Genomic DNA, 21,714 nt, shown 5'->3' on the forward strand with positions numbered 1-21,714 from the left:
CCATCTTACATAATTTTTCTTGGTCGACAAACATCTCACAAATCATATCTTAGGTTTTATTCAATGTTTTGGGGCTTAGACTATTTATTGAAAATAACCGTGTTTCAATATATTTTACATGTCAATTCTGAAAGTTGACATCTTGAAACTATAAGGTTTTTTTAAAAAAGTAATTTATGGTGAACAAGTGAAATTTCTCATTGTACCAAATTTATCAATATGTTCACATTAAAAAAAGCTTCAGTGTTTCAGTAAAACACTGTGCAATGAATCCAGTATAAAAGGAACTTGAATACATATTTTTTTGCATACATAAACATCTGCTCTCTCTAAATTTTGCCTCCTAAAATTGTTTATTTTGCCTCAGCCTTAACCCTTAAAAATAGCAAAAGAATTGCCTGTCTTGAAATGTTTATTAATGTTTATTAATTTAACAGCACAGTCAAGTTAGGCTCCATCGCACCCAAGTTAAACTTGCTTTACGCAGTGTTTAAAATATTTTAAAAGGTCTCTTGAAGGGAGAAATGTTGATCTAGAGCTTGGGATCCCTGGGGGAATAAAACACAGGGTTGTGATTTCGAGCTCAGGCTAAGAATGAGGTTGCGCATTTTCCTGAATCAAAAGGCAGGTCTATTCTAGAGAGTGACCTTGGGAAAGTCCAGGGTTTCTTTCCCCCATCCTGGGATGCAGATATACTTCATAAAGGCCAGCTGCACTCATTATAAATATCTAGTGAGATAGGCAAAGTGCTGCACTGTAACTCCTTTAGCCAGAAAGCCAGGAAAGAGAGGGCTTATGTGACCTTTTGAGAATAAGTTGTTCACTCCAAGAAGCCCGGAGTAATTAAAACAGAGAGTTAGCACTTCTTTCGGGGGGATCAATTTACTGTGAATAGCCCAAAGCTTTTTTTCACTTGTGATGGTACTCTTGCTCTGGACAAGGGAGGAGGCAGGAGAACCAGTGAGGGGAGGTTGAACAAGGAGCAGTAATCTAAGAAGGGAAAACAAAAATAGAGTGGGAAATAAAGGGAGGAGCGAAAGAAGGGCAGGCTTTGGGAGGCCCTGTGGCACTTGCAGGCAATGCCTGTGCTCAATGGCCTCTTAGGGGGCAGGTGGCTATTTCAGTGTGTTCCCATTATAGAAATGGATCCTAGTGTTGCCCTGAGGAAGGGCACGGAAGCTGGAACTGACACACCACTCCTTAGGTCAGTTTTTCCTCGTGAATCTAAGGTGACTCCCACCCTTGATTTTTCTGTTTAGGACCCTCTGAGGTCTAGCTCTGCCTTTGTCCTTCCCGTAGGAGCTCCAGCTACCTCTCCAACTCTCTACTCCAGTCAGGCTGCACTCCTGCCTTGAGCCCCACACCCAAACCTCTGTTTCCTTATTCTATGGTTTTCCCTCTTCCTTTCTTTTGCACATGTCTAAACTACCTCCATCAACTACCTCCATCATAGGTCAAGATCTATTTTATTTCATAATAATAACTTACATTGCATTAAACTTTATGCCAAGCACTTAAACATGCACAGTTATACCTGAGCCATTGTCTCCTGGACATTTCTTTAATTATTTTGGCTACACTCATATTTCCTCATGTTTTATCTCTTGGAGCATTTGTTCACTAACCCAACTCTACAGAATCAACCCCTAGGGATGAAACGCTGTAATAATGTCCACTGTCAATAAATTCCCCAGGAAAAATTGGAGTTAGGAGTTAGGGTGACCCAAGCTGGTAAAATTTTGACTAGTGCTGTTTATATTTTTCCATATTATATAATAAATTTTTTGTCATGATGATGTATAACTTTTATAACGAAAATTAGCTATTGTGCCACTGTACTCCAGGGGGCGAAAGAGCAAGATCCCATCTCTTAAAAAAATAAAAATAAAAATAGAATGTCAAAAAAAAATACATCTCTTAAAAAAATAAAAATAAAAATAAAATGTAAAAAAAAATACAAATTAGCACACATATTAAGCTCCCCAGTTGATTCTGATGATTTGGGAACCATCAGGTCCATGTTAGTCATTTGAACAATGATTCAGTCATATGCCTTTTTAAATGTATTCTCCATCCAACAAGGTAGAAAAGTATTCAACATTAAGAACTGGCCCTGTCTTTTTTCTCTCTCTCTGGTGCTAGCAATTCCAAGCTCAAAGCAGGAGTTCCATAAATACATGAGTGGGTTTGAACAGACTCTAACAAAAATACGAAAAACATTAATGAGGACACACACGACACAGTACATTTGGGGGGAAAAAGAAAATCTTACAATTAATAGGTTAAAGAAGTGTGCCTTTTATTAATTAAAAAAGGTAATGACTAGCTGAGGAGAAAATTGGAAGACAGAGATTATAAATACAGCCTAACAGGGTTGGTTTAGGCTGAGTTATCTGCAGGATTGGTTTAGATACAAGCTTTTCCTTCCAATAAAAGTTGAAATAAGAGGTATTCACATCTCCCTTTTTGGTGGTCTTAAAAACTATCAGTTTTATCTGTGCAGGAAAATTTATAGGCGCTCTTCTTGAAATGGGAGAGGGATGAATTAGATGACCTTTCATGCTGTTAGCGCTTTTCTCCTCTCTTGGAAAAATGTTAAGCCTCGGCACTCAGTACCAGGTAGCACCCTCAGTGCATTAGTTCTGGTGAAATAAGAGAGGAAGCATTTCTGTTTCTTGAAAAGTTTTATTTGGTGACTATATACAATCATAAATACACATTCCTCTGAAGACTATAAAAGTCTTCTCCTCTAAACAATTAACTTTTCATTAAAAAAAAAAATTTGAAGCTGCACTTGCAGCCTATTATTTAAATCATTTGTGTAAAGAGTAAATTCAAGTAATGTATAGCTACCTCTACACATGTTATTAATATGAATACATATAATGTAGTTGGCTTGGTAAATAGTTTTTAAAACTCTGTAGCCTTTGAATTAAACTTTACTTGAAAAACAAAACGCAATTCTCACTCACATTTACCAAGGACAGAACCATCTCTTAAGCTTTTTGCCATTGCTTCCCAATGCTCCCTGCTTTAGGAGAAAACAAGGAACTACTTTGGGTCCATTCAGCGCAATCTTCCTCATTCTGCTCAGGACCCAGATAGATGCGCATGAAATAAAACAAATATAAACACAATTAGAGCAAGGAAATCTCTTCCTGATCTTGTCACCAGATTCATATGAGATCCTTTCTAGTCTTTTATACTTTAGTCAGATCAGGTGGTGTTTGTTTGATGGCAAATCTATGTCAGTATTGACACTCTTGGTTTCACAATCACACAAGTTTAAGAGTATTCATTCATTGAGCAAACATAAAAATTTAAACCTTCTTATGTTGGGTTAGTTATATAAATGTCCATTTCCAACATCCTCAAATGCCTTTAATCCAACTGCATATTTATGGAATAATGGATTATGGTCCTGGGACCAAATATTGTTTAAATTTGATTTGTTGAGAACACTACATAAAGGGAATCCTCGCCAAGACACAGAGCACTTCATCTCCTCAGGAGGAGATCCCACGCCATCCCTTCTAAGCAAGGGCATGGTCGAACTGTCCTTTCTCCAGGCCTTCAAGTCCATCAGCCCAGGTAGAGGTTGGCATGCTTCGATATGGATCCAAAAGAATCCGGAAGCACCGGACAATGAGAATGCCCAAGAAGATAAACAACAAAATCACAAAAACAAATGTCGTTTTCTGCTCCAGGGACATGCTAGAATCTGCTGATATGTTCCCAAGGGGCACTAGGGATGAAGGGATGGGCTGTCCTCCATCCATGGTCCAGGGAAGCCAGAGCACAGGATATCCTGCTTTCCTTTTCTTCCATCATCAATCTGCAGTGGTCATGGTGGCTGCGCTCTGGAGAGGCTGAGTTATCTGCAGGGAAAAAGGAAGGGAAGGGAATACCTATAAAATAGCAGCCTTATTTTTTAGGTTCACAGTCCTATTTTTTAGAGAGAAAAAGAAATCTGTAAATCAGCTTTCTTTTTCACCAGAAATACTCAATTCTGTATAATTACGGGGAAAGATATTTTACTCTTGCATGAAATTACCAGATTGTTCTCAGAAGAGCCACCTGGGGCCAGGCGGGATAGGCGGGGAATACAACTATAATATAGAAGATAAGAAATGTGCACAGTAATATTGACCTCAGGGTGTGCTGTCAACTTGACATCCGAACCCAGCCTCCCCTGCCAAATCTCCTTCAGCTCTGCTCCACTAATATTACTCTCACGTTATTCTTATGATAGCACCATTGAGCGAGCCTCAGCCAGCACCGTGGCTAAACTGACATACGTTAGCCACTTTGCTGCGAGCTTCATGAAAGCAGGGATCACTGTAGCCCCAGTGCAAGGAAACTGAGGTTAGAAAAGGTGCTTAAAATAGAAACCTTCTCCAGGAGCGTCAGGTTCTGGGCTCTGGGCTCCACTCTACTGCAAAATAAGTGTGGGACCTTGGAGAGGTCACTAAGCTGTAAAAACGCAAGTAGAAATGCCTGCATCTTTCATGGTGCTGTAATTAGGATGAAGAGCTGTGAAAACCCTTTGAAAAGTATACAAAAAAAGAAAAACAAACAAAGCTAAGTGTTGCTTCACCTAAGTTACAACTAAGGGAGCTATGCTGCTTCTCCTTTCCTTTCTACTGCCTGAGCCGAGGGAGAACGGAGGTATCTCAGACTCCCAAACCATCAAGTTACTGTTGCTTCTTCTTTTTTCCTCGGAAAACAAAGACCAGGTTCAATACTTGACCCTTGGAATCACCTAGAGAATTAAGCCAAGAGAAAGGAATTGATCGATGCATATTTTCAAAAGGATAGTTTTCCTTACAGTGGTTTCCTACCATTTAAGACTATTTGGTACAAAGGAAGAGAAGGAAAAGGACAAGCTAACACTATTTTAATTTTACTGGTGGAAAAACTTAGATATATAGATATTACTGTATAAATATACAAGTAAATATTACCATAGAAATATACAAGTATATACATGACAAGTATACACAGAGGTCATTAAAAGCTTCAGATACTGAAGTAAATCTACTTAAATCACATTGTAAACAAAAGTATATTCATTAGACACTACTGTAGAGAAAATTAAATAACATTTATTTTGAATTCATTTATAATAAAAATTACACAGCACAGTAACTAGTTACGGAAATTAACACGAACACAAAATAAATTTTGTTCAATGAAAATAAACAACCAAATAAAAATAGAATACGTGACCTAAAGTATCAATACAATGTTTCTTCAGTTAACTTATAATCATTGCCTTCAAGTACAGCATTAGTAATCATAGTATAACAGTCTGCATTATATTGACACTTCAAAGTTTATAAAATCACAGTTTAAAAAACAGTTTATAAGGGGGATCTCAGCCAGGATCTGGGAGGAAGGAGTTACCAGTTGGGTAATGCATCATTTTTGCAGCTCTATCACTTTGAATTTTTTTAAAGGCTAGAACAGTTGCAAAACTCATTTATAATTCACGTTTGTTTTGAAGTAAGATTGGGATAAAAATTTGACTGCATTTTTCATAAATAAGCTCTTTAGGAATTTACAGTATGCTAATGCACTGGCTTTTGTTTTGGTTTGCTCGTTTCTAAGCACCCTCCCAGCCTTGGGTATTAATTCCTTGTGGGCCAGGAAAGGAGGGGCAGAAAGGGAGGCCAGAGGCTCCAATGCAGGTCTCCTCAGCATATCAGACAGGGCCCACTGTGTCCACCAAAAAGATTCAAACTATACTTAATCATATGAAACATAAAATTCTCCAAGGACTGGGCCAAAGAAAAGCCCACTGATGACAGAGGAGCAGATGCTGAGGCCATCCCTGATGTGCTCCTTCTGCTTTTTCATATCCTACTGAGGATCCTCTCACTGTGATCCCTGCTCTCTTGCTGGATTATCAAAATCTCATTCCATGTCCTTTTTCCCTCCAGCCCAAATGAGGTCAGAGTCCTGTTCTTTGTCCGTTCTCAACAGAGCTGAGACAGGAAGTTCTTTTTTTTTTTGAGATGGAGTTTTGCTCTTGTTGCCCAAGCTGGAGTGCAATGGTGCGATCTCGGCTCACCGCAACCTCCGCCTCCCAGGTTCAAGTGATTCTCCTGCCTCAGCCTCCTGAGTAGCTGGGATTACAGGCATGTGCCACCATGCTCGGCTAATTTTGTATTTTTAGTAGGCTGGGATTTTTCCATGCTGGTCACGCTGGTCTTGAACTCCCAACCTCAGGTAATCTGCCTGCCTCAGCCTCTCAAAGTGCTGGGATTACAGGCATGAGCCACTACGCCCCGCCATTTTCAGAAAGTTCTTTAGGAAAACACCACATAATCCAAAAAGGAAATATAAGAAGAAAAAAGACCACTAACGGTATAAATTGACATAAGGATTTCTGGATCTGTGAAATCCAAAAAATCAGGTAACAACTAGATAGAGAACCTTTTGAGTCCTTGAGAATGACCTCCTCAGCACAAGCAGGCTGACTAGTACGGGGATACTTTGCTCAGTCCCTCCCTTCCCACCGGGGGTCTCCACTTGATGAGCAACATTGTGAGCCCAGGAGCAGTCTTCCCCAGCCTTCTCTTCCATACAGGGCAAATGCCAGATCCTTCTCTCCTGGATCAACTCTCATACTTTCTAGGCTTCACCCACAACTCAGGATTTAGAGCGAGCAAACCATTCATTTGGGGGCTGCAGTGATAGGCAACCATTCCAGAAACTCCAGCAAATAACTTATTCATCCTGATTCAGATTATCTGCCAGATCTGCCTCTTCAACCACCCTGGGAATGACTCTGGGACTCAGATTCCGCATGAGGATGCCAAGTATTAGAATGATTTTTAAAATCAGTTTTATTTTGAAGTTTTACCATCCTCTACTGATTAAAAGGAAAGGTACAAAGGAAGGGTTAGCCCTCTTTGCATTGAGAAGCCTCCTAAACTATAACTATGTGTATTCTCCAATGTCTTCATCACCAAACCTTTCCTAATATACCAAATTATGAGCAAATAGAGGTCAAAGAATTTTTTAAACTCTGTAGCACATTGAGAGTTGTAAACCTCTCATCCCCCAGCACACTGTGGTGCCTAAGTTCCTATAAAAATAACTGCTTTTGGTCAAAGTGTCAACGTCTCCTATTAAATTGCAATATTTTACCTAGGAAAGTGGCACATTAATGTGCTAGCAGGAATTTGTGAGGACTATTCCCGCCTGAAGGAGGGAGAAATGTGGTAAGTAGAAAGGCGATTGAAGGAAGACTTTGTTGGGAATGAGGGATTCCTGGACAGGACAGGAAGACAGGCATGGTGGTGTGAGCAGGGGGCCCACTGGAGAGCCTTGGGGGAGGGATGAGGGATGGTGGGTAGAGACAATCAGGAGATGGTTGCTAAAGGGATAAAGAGATCCAGAAACCAGTGCTGACTATTTCACAATTTCTCCCAGGACTGATTGAAACCCCTGGAAGAGTCTGCTTGATTTTAAACCTGCAATTAGCTAATCAATAATTTACCCATATAGAAAGCTCCAACACCATGTATAAGTTGAAGGACGCATCAGCTATTATAAGGTGGATAAAAAGAAATAATTGTAATCATTTTGCTGCCACAATACAAAAATATCTCAAGACATGTACATTTTTTAAATGACTGTCTTGCAGTAAAATGTCCCTTTTTGGTAAAAATGATTCTTAGAAAATGTGCAAGGTTGCTTTTAACTGAATAATGACATCTGTCTTTTAGATGACCAGGGAAATCTGCATAAGTCTATTATTTCAAAGGATTTTGACACTACCTTCAGAAATCTTCATAATAACACATGGCAGCTATTTTAAGTATAAAGAAGGACCACAGTTACTCACGGCCGTATTTTAATCCTGACAGACGTTCCCCATCACACAGTACATCTGTGTCTTCCCTTTGTCAGGTCCATTTGTGGGTGCTCAGGAAATAAAGTCTAATTTTAATACTGAAAAATTAAAGAAAACCATAATTAAAAGATACCCTTTTCAAAAGTCATATAATACATTCCTTTGCTCGAGTCAAGCTCCCTTGTGATATTGACAAAAACAGAAGACAACCATAATTACTTATGAAGTCCAGTGGGCACAGTCATTGCAGCCACGGTCATTCGCACTCTCAGCTGCTCACTTTAGTTTGAGTAATTTTCAAAGTGGCTTTCCTCTTCCCTTGCCCATACTTCCTACACACTGCATCTTGATTCATCTTTCTAAGCCCAGATCTCACCACTTCTTCCTTCAGAAAACCTTTGCACCCCAGTGTCCACAGCCCATTAATCCCCTTGTGGGCCTGATGCCCAGATGTTTTCTGGACCACAAATTAGGACCTACGCTGACAATGGAATTTTTAAGATTGGAGTTTTATTTTTATAAGTTTAAGAAGGAGCCAACACCAAATCACATTTAGTTCTCAGTAAAATGGCCAATGTGTTGATCAGAATAAACTTCCATGTAACTGAGTGTTGGACACCTGTGGAGAATGTCCTCATTTTGTCTATTTTTCAACTTGATCCAATACCTGCTGTGCCCTGAATGCCTCCAGGTTTCCTACCTCATAATACTTGCTTCCTCTCCTTCTTTCCATCTGTGGAGACAGAGGAGGCAAGCATAATGAGGCAGCATCTTTCCTCTTCTTCTTTCCATCTCTCCCTCCCTTAGGGTTCACACCAAATACCCACTTCTCAGTGGGGCCTTCTTTGTCTGCCTTCACTAAGGCAGTGTGTTTTCTACTCCATTTCCAGAGACATCACCAGTACTCTGTGGCAGCACTGATTACAGTGCAAGTCTCGACGGTGTTTATCTCCACCTTATACAATAAGCTCCTTGAGGAATTATTTGCTGTTCTGGGATCATTGCCTTTTAAAATATAGGTGAAATCAAATCTTCAACCCCTTAGAGTCCAGGGAACTGAATTCAAAATCCAAGGCGCTAGCTAACTGATGCAGAGAGGAAAAACAAAAGCACAAGTCATCCAGCTGGACTGAGGTGCTGGACCATCACATTTGAAGTAAGTCTTGTTTTAAAGAATCACAGCTAGTTCAAGTCACAATGACACATTAAAACCACAGATCTTGTAATTTGAAGAGCCATAGTTATTTGGCTCTTTACATTTTCCTCGACCTCCGTGTTGATGGGTGGATCTGAAATATAAAAGTCAGCCAGAGATAGACAGTTACCCTTTTATTTAAGAAGTCCATTTTTTCTTACCTAATCTACTTTGTGGTGGGGAAGGGCAGCCATTTAAAATATCCTGAATCCAAATGTCTTACACGAAAACGATTAATGTCAACATGTACCCTTCTCAGACTTGGATCCCTTGGACATTTTATTTCATTTGCATCTCATTATACAATTTCACAGTAAGGAAAAAATACTTTCTCTTAAGAAAATTATCTTAAAGCAATGACATGTCTCTTTTCTTTCTTTCTTTCTTTTTTAGTGACAGAAACAGAATTACTTAAGTGCATTGGACACCTTGTTCTGTGGAGCCACACACAGGGACTTGATTCTACATGTCAGCAACTCAAGAGCCCCCCCTTTTGCAGCAGGGTGCAATGATCAAATGAATAGTTACTGCACCTGTGTAGTCCTGCCTGGCACGTAGTGGGGGTTTGATAAATAGGTGGGGATGAATGAGGGTTTTCTCTTTACACCATTTTTGTGCAAAATGATACATATTTTTCATTTCTATTATGTGATCAAGCACACTAAGGTATGAAAATTATAAATAAACAGCCAAGAATTATAAAAATCAGTTACCAAAAAGGTAGCGCCCCCCACCCCCACCACCCCACCGCCAAAGGATGTTAGATCCCAAGTTTTTCACTGGCATGTTGGAATGAACTGAAGGTGTGGTCCCTCAGGTGTTAATGGCCTGTAGGGCACAATGAAGCAATGCTGTCTGTATTTTAAGTACTCCTAAACCACGTAATTGAGGTACCTAATTTTTAAAACTTCTGGGTCAGAAACCTAGTTACGTGACTTGACGTGGTTTCAAAAGTAGGTGTCAAAACAGCCCATCCATTGAGCAAGGACACTCATGGGCTTGTCCAGTTTCCATTCACATGTGACGGACAGGACACTTTATCCTGCAAAGATATACTATGAACCTTATTTATATTTATCTGGCAGACTAGCGAGACCAATCTGTAGACTTTAACAGGAATGGAATTGCCTAGCTAGGCAGGACTGAATTTGCAGTGACTGGCAGAGACAAACTTACTCAAAATGCTGCATTATTCTGCAATAGTTCTGAAGTTAACTGTGGAAATGTTAACATGGCTCTGAATGATTCAAATAATACACATCCTGATACTGAGCCTAAATAGAATCCCTCTCTACTTTTAGCACTAAAGGAAGCCTGGGCTGCATTCCTGTTTGTATAACTGTAGTCTCTCAAAGTACATTTCATTCTCCAACCCACTCACCCACCCTAGATGTGTAAATCTCTCAAATGATCCTATTATCCATCCCCACCACAATTGTGAGCCATCTGCATAAGCCACCTCATTATCTAAGCAATGGAATCACCACATAAGCAAATATTATTCCCCTACAAATCTTTTAGAAATTCTGTGTGTTATTCTAGTGAACAGTAAATTCAGGATATACACACAAAGATACAAAATATTTCATATACATTCAAATAATTCATGGCCCTCTTGTTTACCAGCAAAGAACTTCAGGTAAAGATTTCCTGGCTCTTTCCAGGTGTTTCATAGATTTTAAATCCTCCCACTCCCCTTGTTTTTGGCTCATATAAACACACGGCAATGTCTATATGGTTTTTTTTTTTTCCAAGAACAGTCTTCCTGTTCCAATTCAATAGCCCTGATGCTTCAAAATTCACAGGAGAACTAAGGGTAAATATTATTTTATACTCTCAAAACATAGACTCAAGTCTACTAGGGAAAAGCCTACGAACAATGATTTTATAAACATGAGGATGTCTTCAGCTACAAATGTCAACAGGCAGTTTCAGAACTGTTGCCAGCCCCCACTGCTGCACTGGGAAGTCTGTTCTCTGCTTGTTCCTGCAAAGTCAGCCTGCAGACACGTCTGCTTGGGCTGGGAGTGGACCCTGTTATTCTCAACTCGCTGCTGCTTGTAAGCTCTGGGTCAACAGGAGACCTTTCTCTTCAGCCTCAGCCCCAATCTCAGCTTTACTTCTTCTCCATCTTCATCTTCCTCCTAATATCTGCTTGAGGAATTTTTAAGGGACTGCAGGGCAAGGCTGCTGCCTAGCTGAGAACGTCAGAAAATACCATGAGAGTGCTCAGTCAGGAACCAGTGGTATCAGAAGGCACCCTTAGCAAACTGGAACTTTTAGCTTCAAATAATAAGCCCTATTGCTCCACCTGGTTTTCTTTGTCTTTCTTTGTGTGTTTCATAGTGAAAACAGCTACTTGCTGATACCTCAAAAGGCTAGTGCTGCACACAGCTTATCAGCCAAGGACAGTCAACGCTATCAATAAGAGTGGTTGAGTTGTGATCCTTTGTAAACAAATCAGAACATCCTTGTTACATTTTGGAAGGTTGGACGTTTTAGGTGACTGAAAAAAAAATATGATAATGGGCAAACAGCTTTCAGAAATAAATTACTGCAGCTTAGGAAAGAAAAAAATACCTGTTTTACTACTTCTTCATCCAGTATCAATAACATTATAAACTTAACCATGCTTTAAAAATAAAGGCATCATTACATTTTACCCCCTCTCTTCTCAACTTTATCCAGCAACTGTTTAATTAGACTTATCTAACACCTAGATCTAAATTCAGAACTATGATCCGAAAGGCATGTATGCGATGATTGCTCATGCATCAATTGTAAAGTTAGAGAAAAGCATTTAATTAGCCCGTCAAAGATACAGGTTGGGTCAAGTACCTGGCTCTGGCTGAACAAACACTTGATCCATGTCCTGGTGGAACAGTTACAGGTAGTTACGAGCCTCTTTAGTTTCCATTCTTCCCGACCACGCTGTGTGAAAGCAGTAGACAGTGGTAGCTGCAAGGCAGTTGATGGCACACCCCAGGTCTAAAGCTGTTGTTTCAGGCTTAGAAACTTCCCATTAAAACCCCGAGTTAAAGGAGCACCGTCTTTCTGTATGAGGCATCGTTAACGGCCAATACTGCTGCTTCTTTGAGGTGAGCCATGATTTCAGTTCTGCCTCAGCAACTCTTCAGAGGATTCTGCTTCAGTGAGTAGAGGCAGTATCCTAGCAGTGTGTCTGAAATCATCTTCAAGAAAGCATTAACATTCAAAAGGAGTACCGGGGGGGAGGAAAACATCACTGGGCATTCCCATACCTTTTCAAAATCAAAGCCATAAATCTACCAGTGCTCTGTCCTCTTTATTGATTGTTGACACTATTCCTCTTTGGGAGTGTCAATTAGCACCTCGCAGCAACCCTTCATATTGATTATAGTTGATGACCTTCAGGCCAACTCAATTAATAGGAAGACTTCTGGGGAAGGGCATCAACTTAGCATTTGGGAGAGAAAGAAAAGGCTCATTTTCCTAAAGAAAACGAAAGTGACCTTTCCAAAAAGCAGCACTTATGGGAAGGAAAGAACCATTTAAAAAGAACAAAATCATAGTTTCACCACCTGTCACCTGGTTATAAATTAGCTGGGCAGTAGGTTGCCAGGTCCAGTGTCTCTCTGAGCAGCCTGCATAACTGTGGCATTGGCAAAGCCCCCACCCCACACAGGGCACCTGAGACCACTTGATGAATAAAGAAGATTGATTTTTGTTAGAGAAAGTTGTTCTCATTCTACAGATTCTAGTTACCTGCTACAATGCTTAAATTACTTTCCTTGGATAAATAAATTTTCTAAATAAATTTGGAAAATATTTTTGGCTAAAATTCTTCATTAAAAAACCACTTCTCTAAAAAGAATTCAGCATAATGCTTAAGACGGAGCATCCTTGTTTTCTGGCAACTCACCACTTTCTTTGTTGAAGTGGAAGCACAGTGAGCGACAATACTCCCACCCACCAAATGATAGGGTGCGTGATATTTAAAGCTGCCTCTGACTGTGCCTGTCAGCTACGCTGTCTCCTCAGCTCTTGTGAGCAACCGGCCATTACCCAAAGGCTCTAGGAAACTGGAACCAAGCTCATTTTCTAAGAGGGAAACCCCATCTGCTCACAACAGACCACAATCCTGGATAGGATAGGCCTCGGACCCAAAAGGAACCTTTCAAATCAAATGCTAAATGTTAGGATCGAATGCTTGATGTTACAGTCTAAACTCAAGAGAATATGCAGGTTCTTTCCCCATTTGTTTTCCTAATTTTTAACTGAATTTTCTTTCCAGTTCATTTTACTTATCCTATTTTCAGACACACAGATACCACACACCGTAAGACAATGGGACACATGAAATCCAACCGAGCATGATCATCCTGTACTCACTGGCATCCCTCTTGCATTCAGTCAATGCTGGCAGAGGGAATGCCTGTCTTGGCAACGCCAACAGAGTGTGGTTGAGGAATCTTTCCGACCCCACCCTCCTTCCTATACTTATCATTCCATGCGGTGAGAAAATATCATAGATAGACATGAGCCTGGGTGACTGTAGCTTGCCCTGCCAAAGAGGCCTTCTCGGATATTGTTTTAGCCTACAGACTTGTAGAGGTAGAAGGGAACCTGAGAGGGCCTGTGGCTGTCCTTTAGCTACTCTGCAGGCTGAAATCATCCCAGAAAGATGAGTGCCTTGCCTATTTTAAAAACTCTCCAGGGAAGTAGATTCCATAACTTCCTCTGACAACCGCTATTTAAACGAACTCCTCCACTGCTTACTTAGTCTGAATGGGTTGGTGCATTTCTTTTCATTCTGTCCTTGCTGCAAAAAGTCAGGCACTAACCACTCCAAAATTTTGTTAGAATGCCCTTTCCCTTCAGGGAGGCCGAACTAGATAAACCAAAGAGTATTTGATGAAGATCTGGTGTTATGCTTGGAGCCAAATTTAAATCTCTCTTCTTAAAGATAATTACAATTGAAATGATTAAAATCAGCCCTTCCCCTTATGCAGCTATATTATGCAAATCATCATGAATTCTAAACCAATGAATAAGGTTTTACCAAAGTTCCATTTGAACATTTTATAGTAGATCCTATTTCTTTCGTCTTTAATAATCTATATATCTCTTCTCGGAATTCTTAAAATTTCTGCTCTCTGATGCAACTTTAAATAGGAAGCCTAGAATACTACACCGAGCTGTACACAGCTCAGATACACACGGAATTGTGGTGAAACAGGATGATTTTATGATGTATAAATGGCTATATATGCTGTACTTCTGCTTACCCATTCTGATCCAGGGCCACTCCTGGGTGTAATTTAATCTTTCTCTTTAGTTACACAACATCATGAGTTAACATTAGTTAGAAATCTACTTTAAGAACTTCTACATTTTTATTTCAAGCCTCACCTTCAATGTTCTTGAATTTACAATTATTTCCTAATTGTCCTATGATGCACTTTTCCATGAAGAAATAGATAATGAATATGAAAAAAAGACTCTATAAACCATCAGTCTTCATGCTAGTACAAGGTTGTATTATTATTATTACTGTTTCTTTCTAACTGCCTAATTCTCAAAATAAAATTGAACAAAAACGCTATATAACCTTCAAAATATAAACATGGTTCTTATCAATAGACTCTTTGTAAAACTCTTTTCTTCCCTCCTTTGTGTATGTTCTTTCTTTCACTTATCCAGGGACCATTCATTAGCTCTCAATGTCAGATACGTTCTGTGTTAGGTGCTGCAAAGAATAAACAATACGAATACTAGGTCCTGGCTTCTGTTTGTTCAGGTTGTGCACTGAACAACTCTAGGAGGTTCCTTGGTAAACAGGGCCCTGAGGAGCTCCACTTCTAGCGATGGTTGCTGAGCTTCTTAACAGACTGGCCCACTTCCACTAAATTCCAGTTCCTAACCTTCCCAGCTTCCCCCTTCACGACTCACCCAGCAGACATCTGAACTGTATCCTTACCTTTCTACAGGACCTGATTTCACAAGGTCACCAGTGGCTTCTGGTTGCCTCAAGCCAAAGAGTCCTTTTAGGGTTCATCTTCCTTGCTTTTTGGCAACACTGAACATAGCTGAACACTCACCAAAAGGAAGGTTCAGAAAAACAAGACATGGATTAAAGTGAGTGGCGGGAACAATTTTCTCAGCCCTTAGGGTCCCTCTCCCTTGGTGCCTTCTCTCTTCATTGCCTCTCTTTTGTACTCTGGGGTTCAGGCCAAATAAAATTCATGCAACTACCAGCAAATGGGAAATGAAGGTGGAAAGACAAACAGGCTAGGATACACATTAATAACCCCACCACTTGTTAATTCATTAAAAAATAGTGCTAGTCAGTTTATGTGTGTTATTTTAATTTCTGTCTTCTTCTTTTAAAAAAATAAATATACCAGGCAACATAAATCTTTGCATTAAAAAAAAAGTCAAGATTAGCTCTATTTCTAAAATCTCTCTGATTTGCCAGGTCTAAGTTTATTTATCCGTTTGCTATCTTCACAGATCAGTGAACATTCAAAGCTTAAGGGAACAGTGGGAAAGGTTTAATGATATTCACACCAAGCCTATACATTGGGATCTATATTTAAGAGTTATTAAAAGCAAGCAGTTTAAAGTCCAACTGCAGATAGGCAGGCTCCTGGTTTGATCTTTTCTTGAATGCATTTCTGTATACATCATATCTGTGTAACGCTAAATGCTCAATTAGTAGCTGATACATCTAGAATAGAGAAGCCTCAAAATGAAGATGAGAATGCCACAACGGAGTGGAAATGTATGCGCAAGAAAAAAACACTGACAGAATTTAATACTTGTGAGGATTATAGATTGCCCTACAAAATTTTGTTCATCCTTTCCTGGGTAAGCCAGAACAATAAAGCATATAGCCAGGAAATGAATCATGCTGCCAAAAAAGCTGATCTCCAACCCTAAGAAGGAGCAACTTCACAAAATATACAGCAGTAGTTCTATTTAGAAGCAATATTTGCAACATTTAAGTTATTAATTCTAATTACAGTATAAAAGTATAAGGACGTCACTACGGATTATTCACTGTTCAAAGGAAATACTTTGGCTTTAACAGCCTGGTGGGTAAATTTATTCTTTTAAAGTGACTTGTACAATAATAACAATTTTCTTAATGGGTCTGAAATATTTAATGCCTTTAAAATGTCATACAAAGTGCCAATTAGAGTTTTATACAAATCATTCCTCTATATTTTTATGCTGTCATTTTGGAACTGTTCTTTCTCTGTTCAACAGCTACATTTTAGAAAGGAAACTATTGCATGGACAATTTGAAGACTGAGCAGCTTGGAACATTAAGATAATCGAGAAAATGAAATAGAAGGTACGTGGGAATAACTGACCTGTTAGCCCGACCTTAATACCTAACAAAATTCTGGAACTGAAAATCTTTCCACTGATAAATCAATTTTGAAAACACCCAAAGGAGAAAAAAATCATAGGAAGCAGTTAAAAAATGCTTGTTTAAAAAAGATCATGAAAACTCAATTTCCATTTCTGATATGTATACTTGTAGAATGGTGGACAGGAGTTTGAGGAAGTGGTAATAAACAGAAGTTGTGATGGATGGGCATTGAATGCAAATTTCAGCCCCCTCGATGCTACATCTTATAGATGATGTACTTAAATGCTGCTTGCAAAAATATTTAACCTTATAGATATTTCAAAATTTCAGTGGGAACCATCAAGAGTTTCAGTTATGTAATATATGATTAAAGTAAGCAGATATTAAGGTTTTATCTATCTCTTCCAAACTTTGATAGGAGGCCTATCATCTATAATTTTGCCTATAATATATATTTCATATTTATGTATAATAAGTATGTAAATATTATAAATCACCTGTATTTCTGTTCTACATAATATTAAATTATCTTATGAGCTTGTTAAACATGCATATTTAGCCAGGAGATGGGGAGGGGAGGGCAGGTAGGCCTGGGTAATTTAACTCAGTAAGGCCAAGAACCTGTATTTGGAATAAGAAACCTACATGATTAATGATGTAGGGCATATGAAGTCCACACTTTGAAAAATTATAAAGTTAAATGATTGTTTCCCCCTTTTGATTATTTGGCCATAATAAGCAGTTTAACTGTGTGGGGAGAGAGCCTTTCGAATATCACAGACTTCTGTGAAAAACTGATTACATCCATGAACCCGCCGTTAGAAAAATGTATATGCCCTGCATTAAGAACCTCTGCCTGGAATTCCCATTCAAAATACATACATCTCTTCTTCCCTTCCTTTCTCCCTTTCCTTGTTTCCTTCCATTAAAGTGGTAGTAAAGAATGACTGGAATAAAGCCTATAGGAGGAAGACAACAGAATAGAACAAGAGGCAGAGAGAAGCTTGGTCTATTTCTGGGAGAGGGAAAGCGAATGGAGGAATGTTGAATGGAGATAGAGCTTAGAAAACATGCCGAGGCAGCTCCAGCTGAAAAGGAGAGTGACTGCCCAGCTGGAAAGACTATGGTCAGGAAGGAGAAATGAAGCTAAATTAGGGAGAGGTGGAAGCCCCATGGACAAATGAACGACGCATCACATTCCAAGGCTGTGGAGGCAGCCAGTGGGTCAGGAATCCTGATATAGCTGCTGGGACAGGTGGTGGTAAGATTGAGCTCAGTTATCAATTATGACAGTAAGAACATCATAGAGAATGTCAGCGCTGATAAAAATGCAGGAATGATGTCAACATCTATTATTAAGAAAACAACAAACAAGAGAATTAAAAAGAGCAACTGTTAAAATTCCTTCGCCCTGGGTTTAGACCTTCAAGATAAGGGCAGTGCACAGGTTTGCTGCTTTTCATTATAAACGCTTTTATGCAATGTGATTGTTTAACCATGCACATATTGACTAACTATGTGCAATTTCGCTTTGCAAAAATTGTCAATATAGTGTGGGCAAACCGTTAAAAAATAAAACCTCACCTTTAACCAAGGCAACAGTCTCATATAATAGCATCTTAGGTACCAACACCAAATGAATGGATGATTCTTTGAGGGAGCTTCTAGAACATTCAGAGTCTTCCCTCTAGGGTTATGGTCTGCTTTGCATATAAGTAAAGCTAATCTTTCTTAGTTCTCCTCAAACATACTATGTACACTTAAAATGTAATTTATTGTAATCACATGCAGTGCAATAAAATCTAAACTACTGCCCTTGTTTTTCCATAGCAGGCAGACATGATCTGTTTTTATATGTGTTAGCTATTTATTCAGTTATATAGCTAACTTCTATTTAATTATTTATTTTTTCATTTATTTACGTGCGTATATATTTATACCCCATTACATTTCAGAAATGTTTGAAGAAAGCTATGTAGTAGATTATATGTCATTAGCTGTAGCAGAATATCATGTTTATTATGTGATATTCTGTAATTATGTATCTATGTAAAAAGTCATGCAATTTTTTCATTGATAATCTAATAAAAGGCTGGATGTACTTGTTTTCAAATTTTGAAGAATAAAATCCTTTTAGAATGATTGTTTGGCTGAAACGCTACCCATATTTAATCTAAAAAAAACTGTGTCCCTTATTAATTTATTTTTGCAGTAATTGTACATAGACAAATGCAATAGCACATGCTTCAATATGTTCAGTGTTTTTTACTAACACAAAGGTGAAAATGCTGGATGTTAAATTAATACGAACTGGATACAATTCAGAAACAATTTTCAAAGAGCTTGTGAAAAAAGCATCTTCAATCTTCATTTGAAATGCTCAAGAATAACACTTTTAAAAAACCTGAGACAGAGTAAGTATTAGCCAAGTCTTACTTCCATTTTTTTTTTTTTTCATCCTCATGAGAATGTCCTTCAGCACTGCTTTTAGGAAGGGTCCTTGCTTTTGTTCTCCACATTTTTCTTAATTCAAAAGTGGATATTGGGTCAATGAGAAAAATGAACATTAGGTATTGCCAATAGCTCTGAGATTCATGCTGCATATTATAAATATGGTTAGGGGATTGGATCAAATGCCAATATAATATTCAGTGAACTATTGATTACTAACGTGTAATCTAAGGAAAGCTGTTTGCAAATGGGAAAAGGATGAAGAAAAATCTCTCCATGGTTGCCTGTACATGCCTACTCTCCTACGCCAAGGCAGGATGCAGACTGGGCCATTCATCATTAAGTAGTCACCTTTTCCCTGGCCCTGCCTTCGAGAATTGGCCTCTATGCCCTGAGATGAGCTCTCTCTCTGGCTTCTAGGGCTCTGTTTTGGTTTCCCTCCAGGGATGGAATCTACAACTTGTCTCTCTGTCTGGTATAGTTTCTTGCATCTCTTTTTTAACCTTCCTTATTCTGTAGTCCTATCACTCCCAAAACAATAAATTTCTCCAAGATGTTTCCCTTCAAGTACTGTCCATTCAAAGACTATGTGGCTCAGGAAAGTAAATACAACAAAGAGTAGAACGTATTTTTGCAATTTCAGTCAACTTCTGTTTTTACGTCTTTCTGATGTCTAACATTGGAAAAGCAACAGTAAAATAATATTAATATTAATATTAATACCACAATCACAATAACAAAACTCATCAACCTTGTACCTTTGGTATTCTTAGACACTGAACTCTTATAATGGCAAGAATTGGACCCTCTGATATGTGATGCGGAGCATTTTTTCATATACCTATTAGTGATTTGTGTATCTTCTTTTAAGAAATATCTGTTTAAGCCGGGCGCGGTGGCTCACGCCTGTAATCCCAGCACTTTGGGAGGCCGAGGCGGGCTGATCACAAGGTCAGGAGATCGAGACCACGGTGAAACCCCGTCTCTACTAAAAATACAAAAAATTAGCTGGGCGCGGTGGCGGGCGCCTGAAGTCCCAGCTACTCGGGAGGCTGAGGCAGGAGAATGGCGTGAACCTGGGAGGCGGAGCTTGCAGTAGCCGAAATCGCGCCACTGCACTTCAGCCTGGGAGACAGAGCGAGACTCCGTCTCAAAAAAAAAAAAAAAAAAAGAAAAGAAGGAAGAAGTATCTGTTTAAATTTTTGCCTATTTTTAAATCAGACTGGTTTTTTTCTGTAAATGAGTTGTTTGAGCTTCTTAAATATTCTGGTTATTAATCCCTTGTTTGATGGGTAGTTTGCAAATATTTTCTCTTTTTCTGTGGGTTGTCTCTTCATTTCGTTGATTGTATCCTTTGCTGTGCAGAAGCTTTTTAGCTTGGTGTAATCCCAATTGTCTATTTTTCCTTTGATTGCCTGTGCTTTTGGGACCTTATGCAAAAAAATGTCTTAAGAATTTCCTTAATTTTTTTTCATGTCTTTAATCCACTTTGATTTGATTTTTGTGTGTGGTGAGAGGTACAGGTCGAGTTTCATTCTTATGCATACAATTATCCAGTCTTAACGGCACCATATATTAAAAAGACTATCCTTTCTCTATTGTGTGTTCTTGGCACCTTTGCAGAAGATGAGTTGGTTGTAAATGTATGAATTTATATCTAGGTTCTCAATTCTGTTTCATTGGTCTATGCATCTCTTTTTATGCCAGTACCATGCTCTCTTAGTTACTATAGCTTTGTAGTAAATTTTTAAGTCAGGTAATGTGATACCTTGTTCTTTTTACTCAGGATTATTTTGGTTACTTGGGTCTTTTCTGGTTCCATATAAGTTTTAGAATTATTTTTACTATTTCTGCAAATAATGTCATTGTTATTTTGATAGGGATGGAATTTAATCTATAAATTGTTTCAGGTAGTATTGTCATTTTGACAATATTAATTTTTCCAATCCATGAGAATGCAATATCTTGCCATTTTTTTCGGGTGTCCTCTCTTCTATTTCTTTCTTCAGAGGTTTATAGTTTTCCCATTATAGATCTTTTACTTCTTTGGTTAGGTTGATTCCTAGGTATTTTACAATTTTTGTAGCTATTGTAAATGGGGTTGTTTTCTTGATTTCCTTTTCACATGATATGCTATTGGCATGTATAAATGCTACTGAGTTTTGTGTGTTGATTTTGTATCCTGCAACTTTATTGGATTTGTTTATCAATTCTAACAGTTCTTTTGGTGGAGTCTTTAGGTTTTTCTAAGTATAAGATCATGTTTTCTGTAAACAATGCTAATTTTACTTCTCCCTTTCCACTTTGGATGCCGTGTATTTCTCTCCTGCTTAATTGTTCTGGCTAGGACTTTCATTCTTACATTGAATAATAGCAGCAAAAGTGGGCATCCTTGTCTTGTTTGAGTCTGGCAATAACAGATGCTGGCTAGGATGTGGAGAAAGGGGAACCCTCATACACTATTCATGGGACTGTAAATTAGTACAGCCACGTTGGAGAACTATATGGAGGTTCCTCAACAAACTAAAAATAGAACTATTGTACAATTCAGCAATTCCCCTGCTGGATATATATTTAAAAGAAAGGAAACCAATATATCAAAGAGATATTTGCATTCTGATGTTTATTGCAGTACTATTCAAAATAGACAAAATATGGTGTCAACCTAAGTGCCCATCAACAGATGAACTGATAAAGAAAATACTGTATGTATACACTATGGGATATTATTCAACCATAAAAAAAGATGGAAATCCTGTCATTTGCAGCAACTTGAATGGAACTAGAAACCATTATGCTAAGTGAACTAAATCAAGCACAAAAAGACATATATCTTATGTTCTC

At 38.6% G+C, this 21,714-nt stretch overlaps 1 protein-coding gene across 6 annotated transcripts in view; it reads right to left on the bottom strand.

Annotated features, from left to right (window-relative positions):
• Positions 1 to 2,669: 2,669 nt before the first annotated feature.
• CTXN3 (cortexin 3) overlaps positions 2,670 to 21,714 on the bottom strand; it is a 52,360-nt gene continuing 33,315 nt past the window's right edge. For 3 of the 6 annotated variants that reach the window (XM_033181371.1, XM_033181370.1, XM_033181372.1), the window contains 2 exons: positions 7,856 to 7,962; positions 2,670 to 3,878 (listed from right to left, as the gene is read on the bottom strand). In XM_033181371.1, coding sequence (XP_033037262.1) covers positions 3,534 to 3,779 — 246 coding nt within the window. In that variant the 5' untranslated portion in view covers positions 3,780 to 3,878; positions 7,856 to 7,962 and the 3' untranslated portion in view covers positions 2,670 to 3,533. Of the gene's footprint in view, positions 3,879 to 7,855; positions 7,963 to 11,897; positions 12,251 to 15,018; positions 16,898 to 21,714 lie in introns of those variants that run through there. The other 3 variants (XM_033181367.1, XM_033181368.1, XM_033181369.1) reach the window with 2 other exon arrangements.

The sequence above is a fragment of the Trachypithecus francoisi genome, unplaced genomic scaffold (genome assembly GCF_009764315.1).
Source record: "Trachypithecus francoisi isolate TF-2019V2 unplaced genomic scaffold, Tfra_2.0 Lachesis_group2, whole genome shotgun sequence".
Classification (NCBI taxonomy): Eukaryota; Metazoa; Chordata; class Mammalia; order Primates; family Cercopithecidae; genus Trachypithecus; species Trachypithecus francoisi.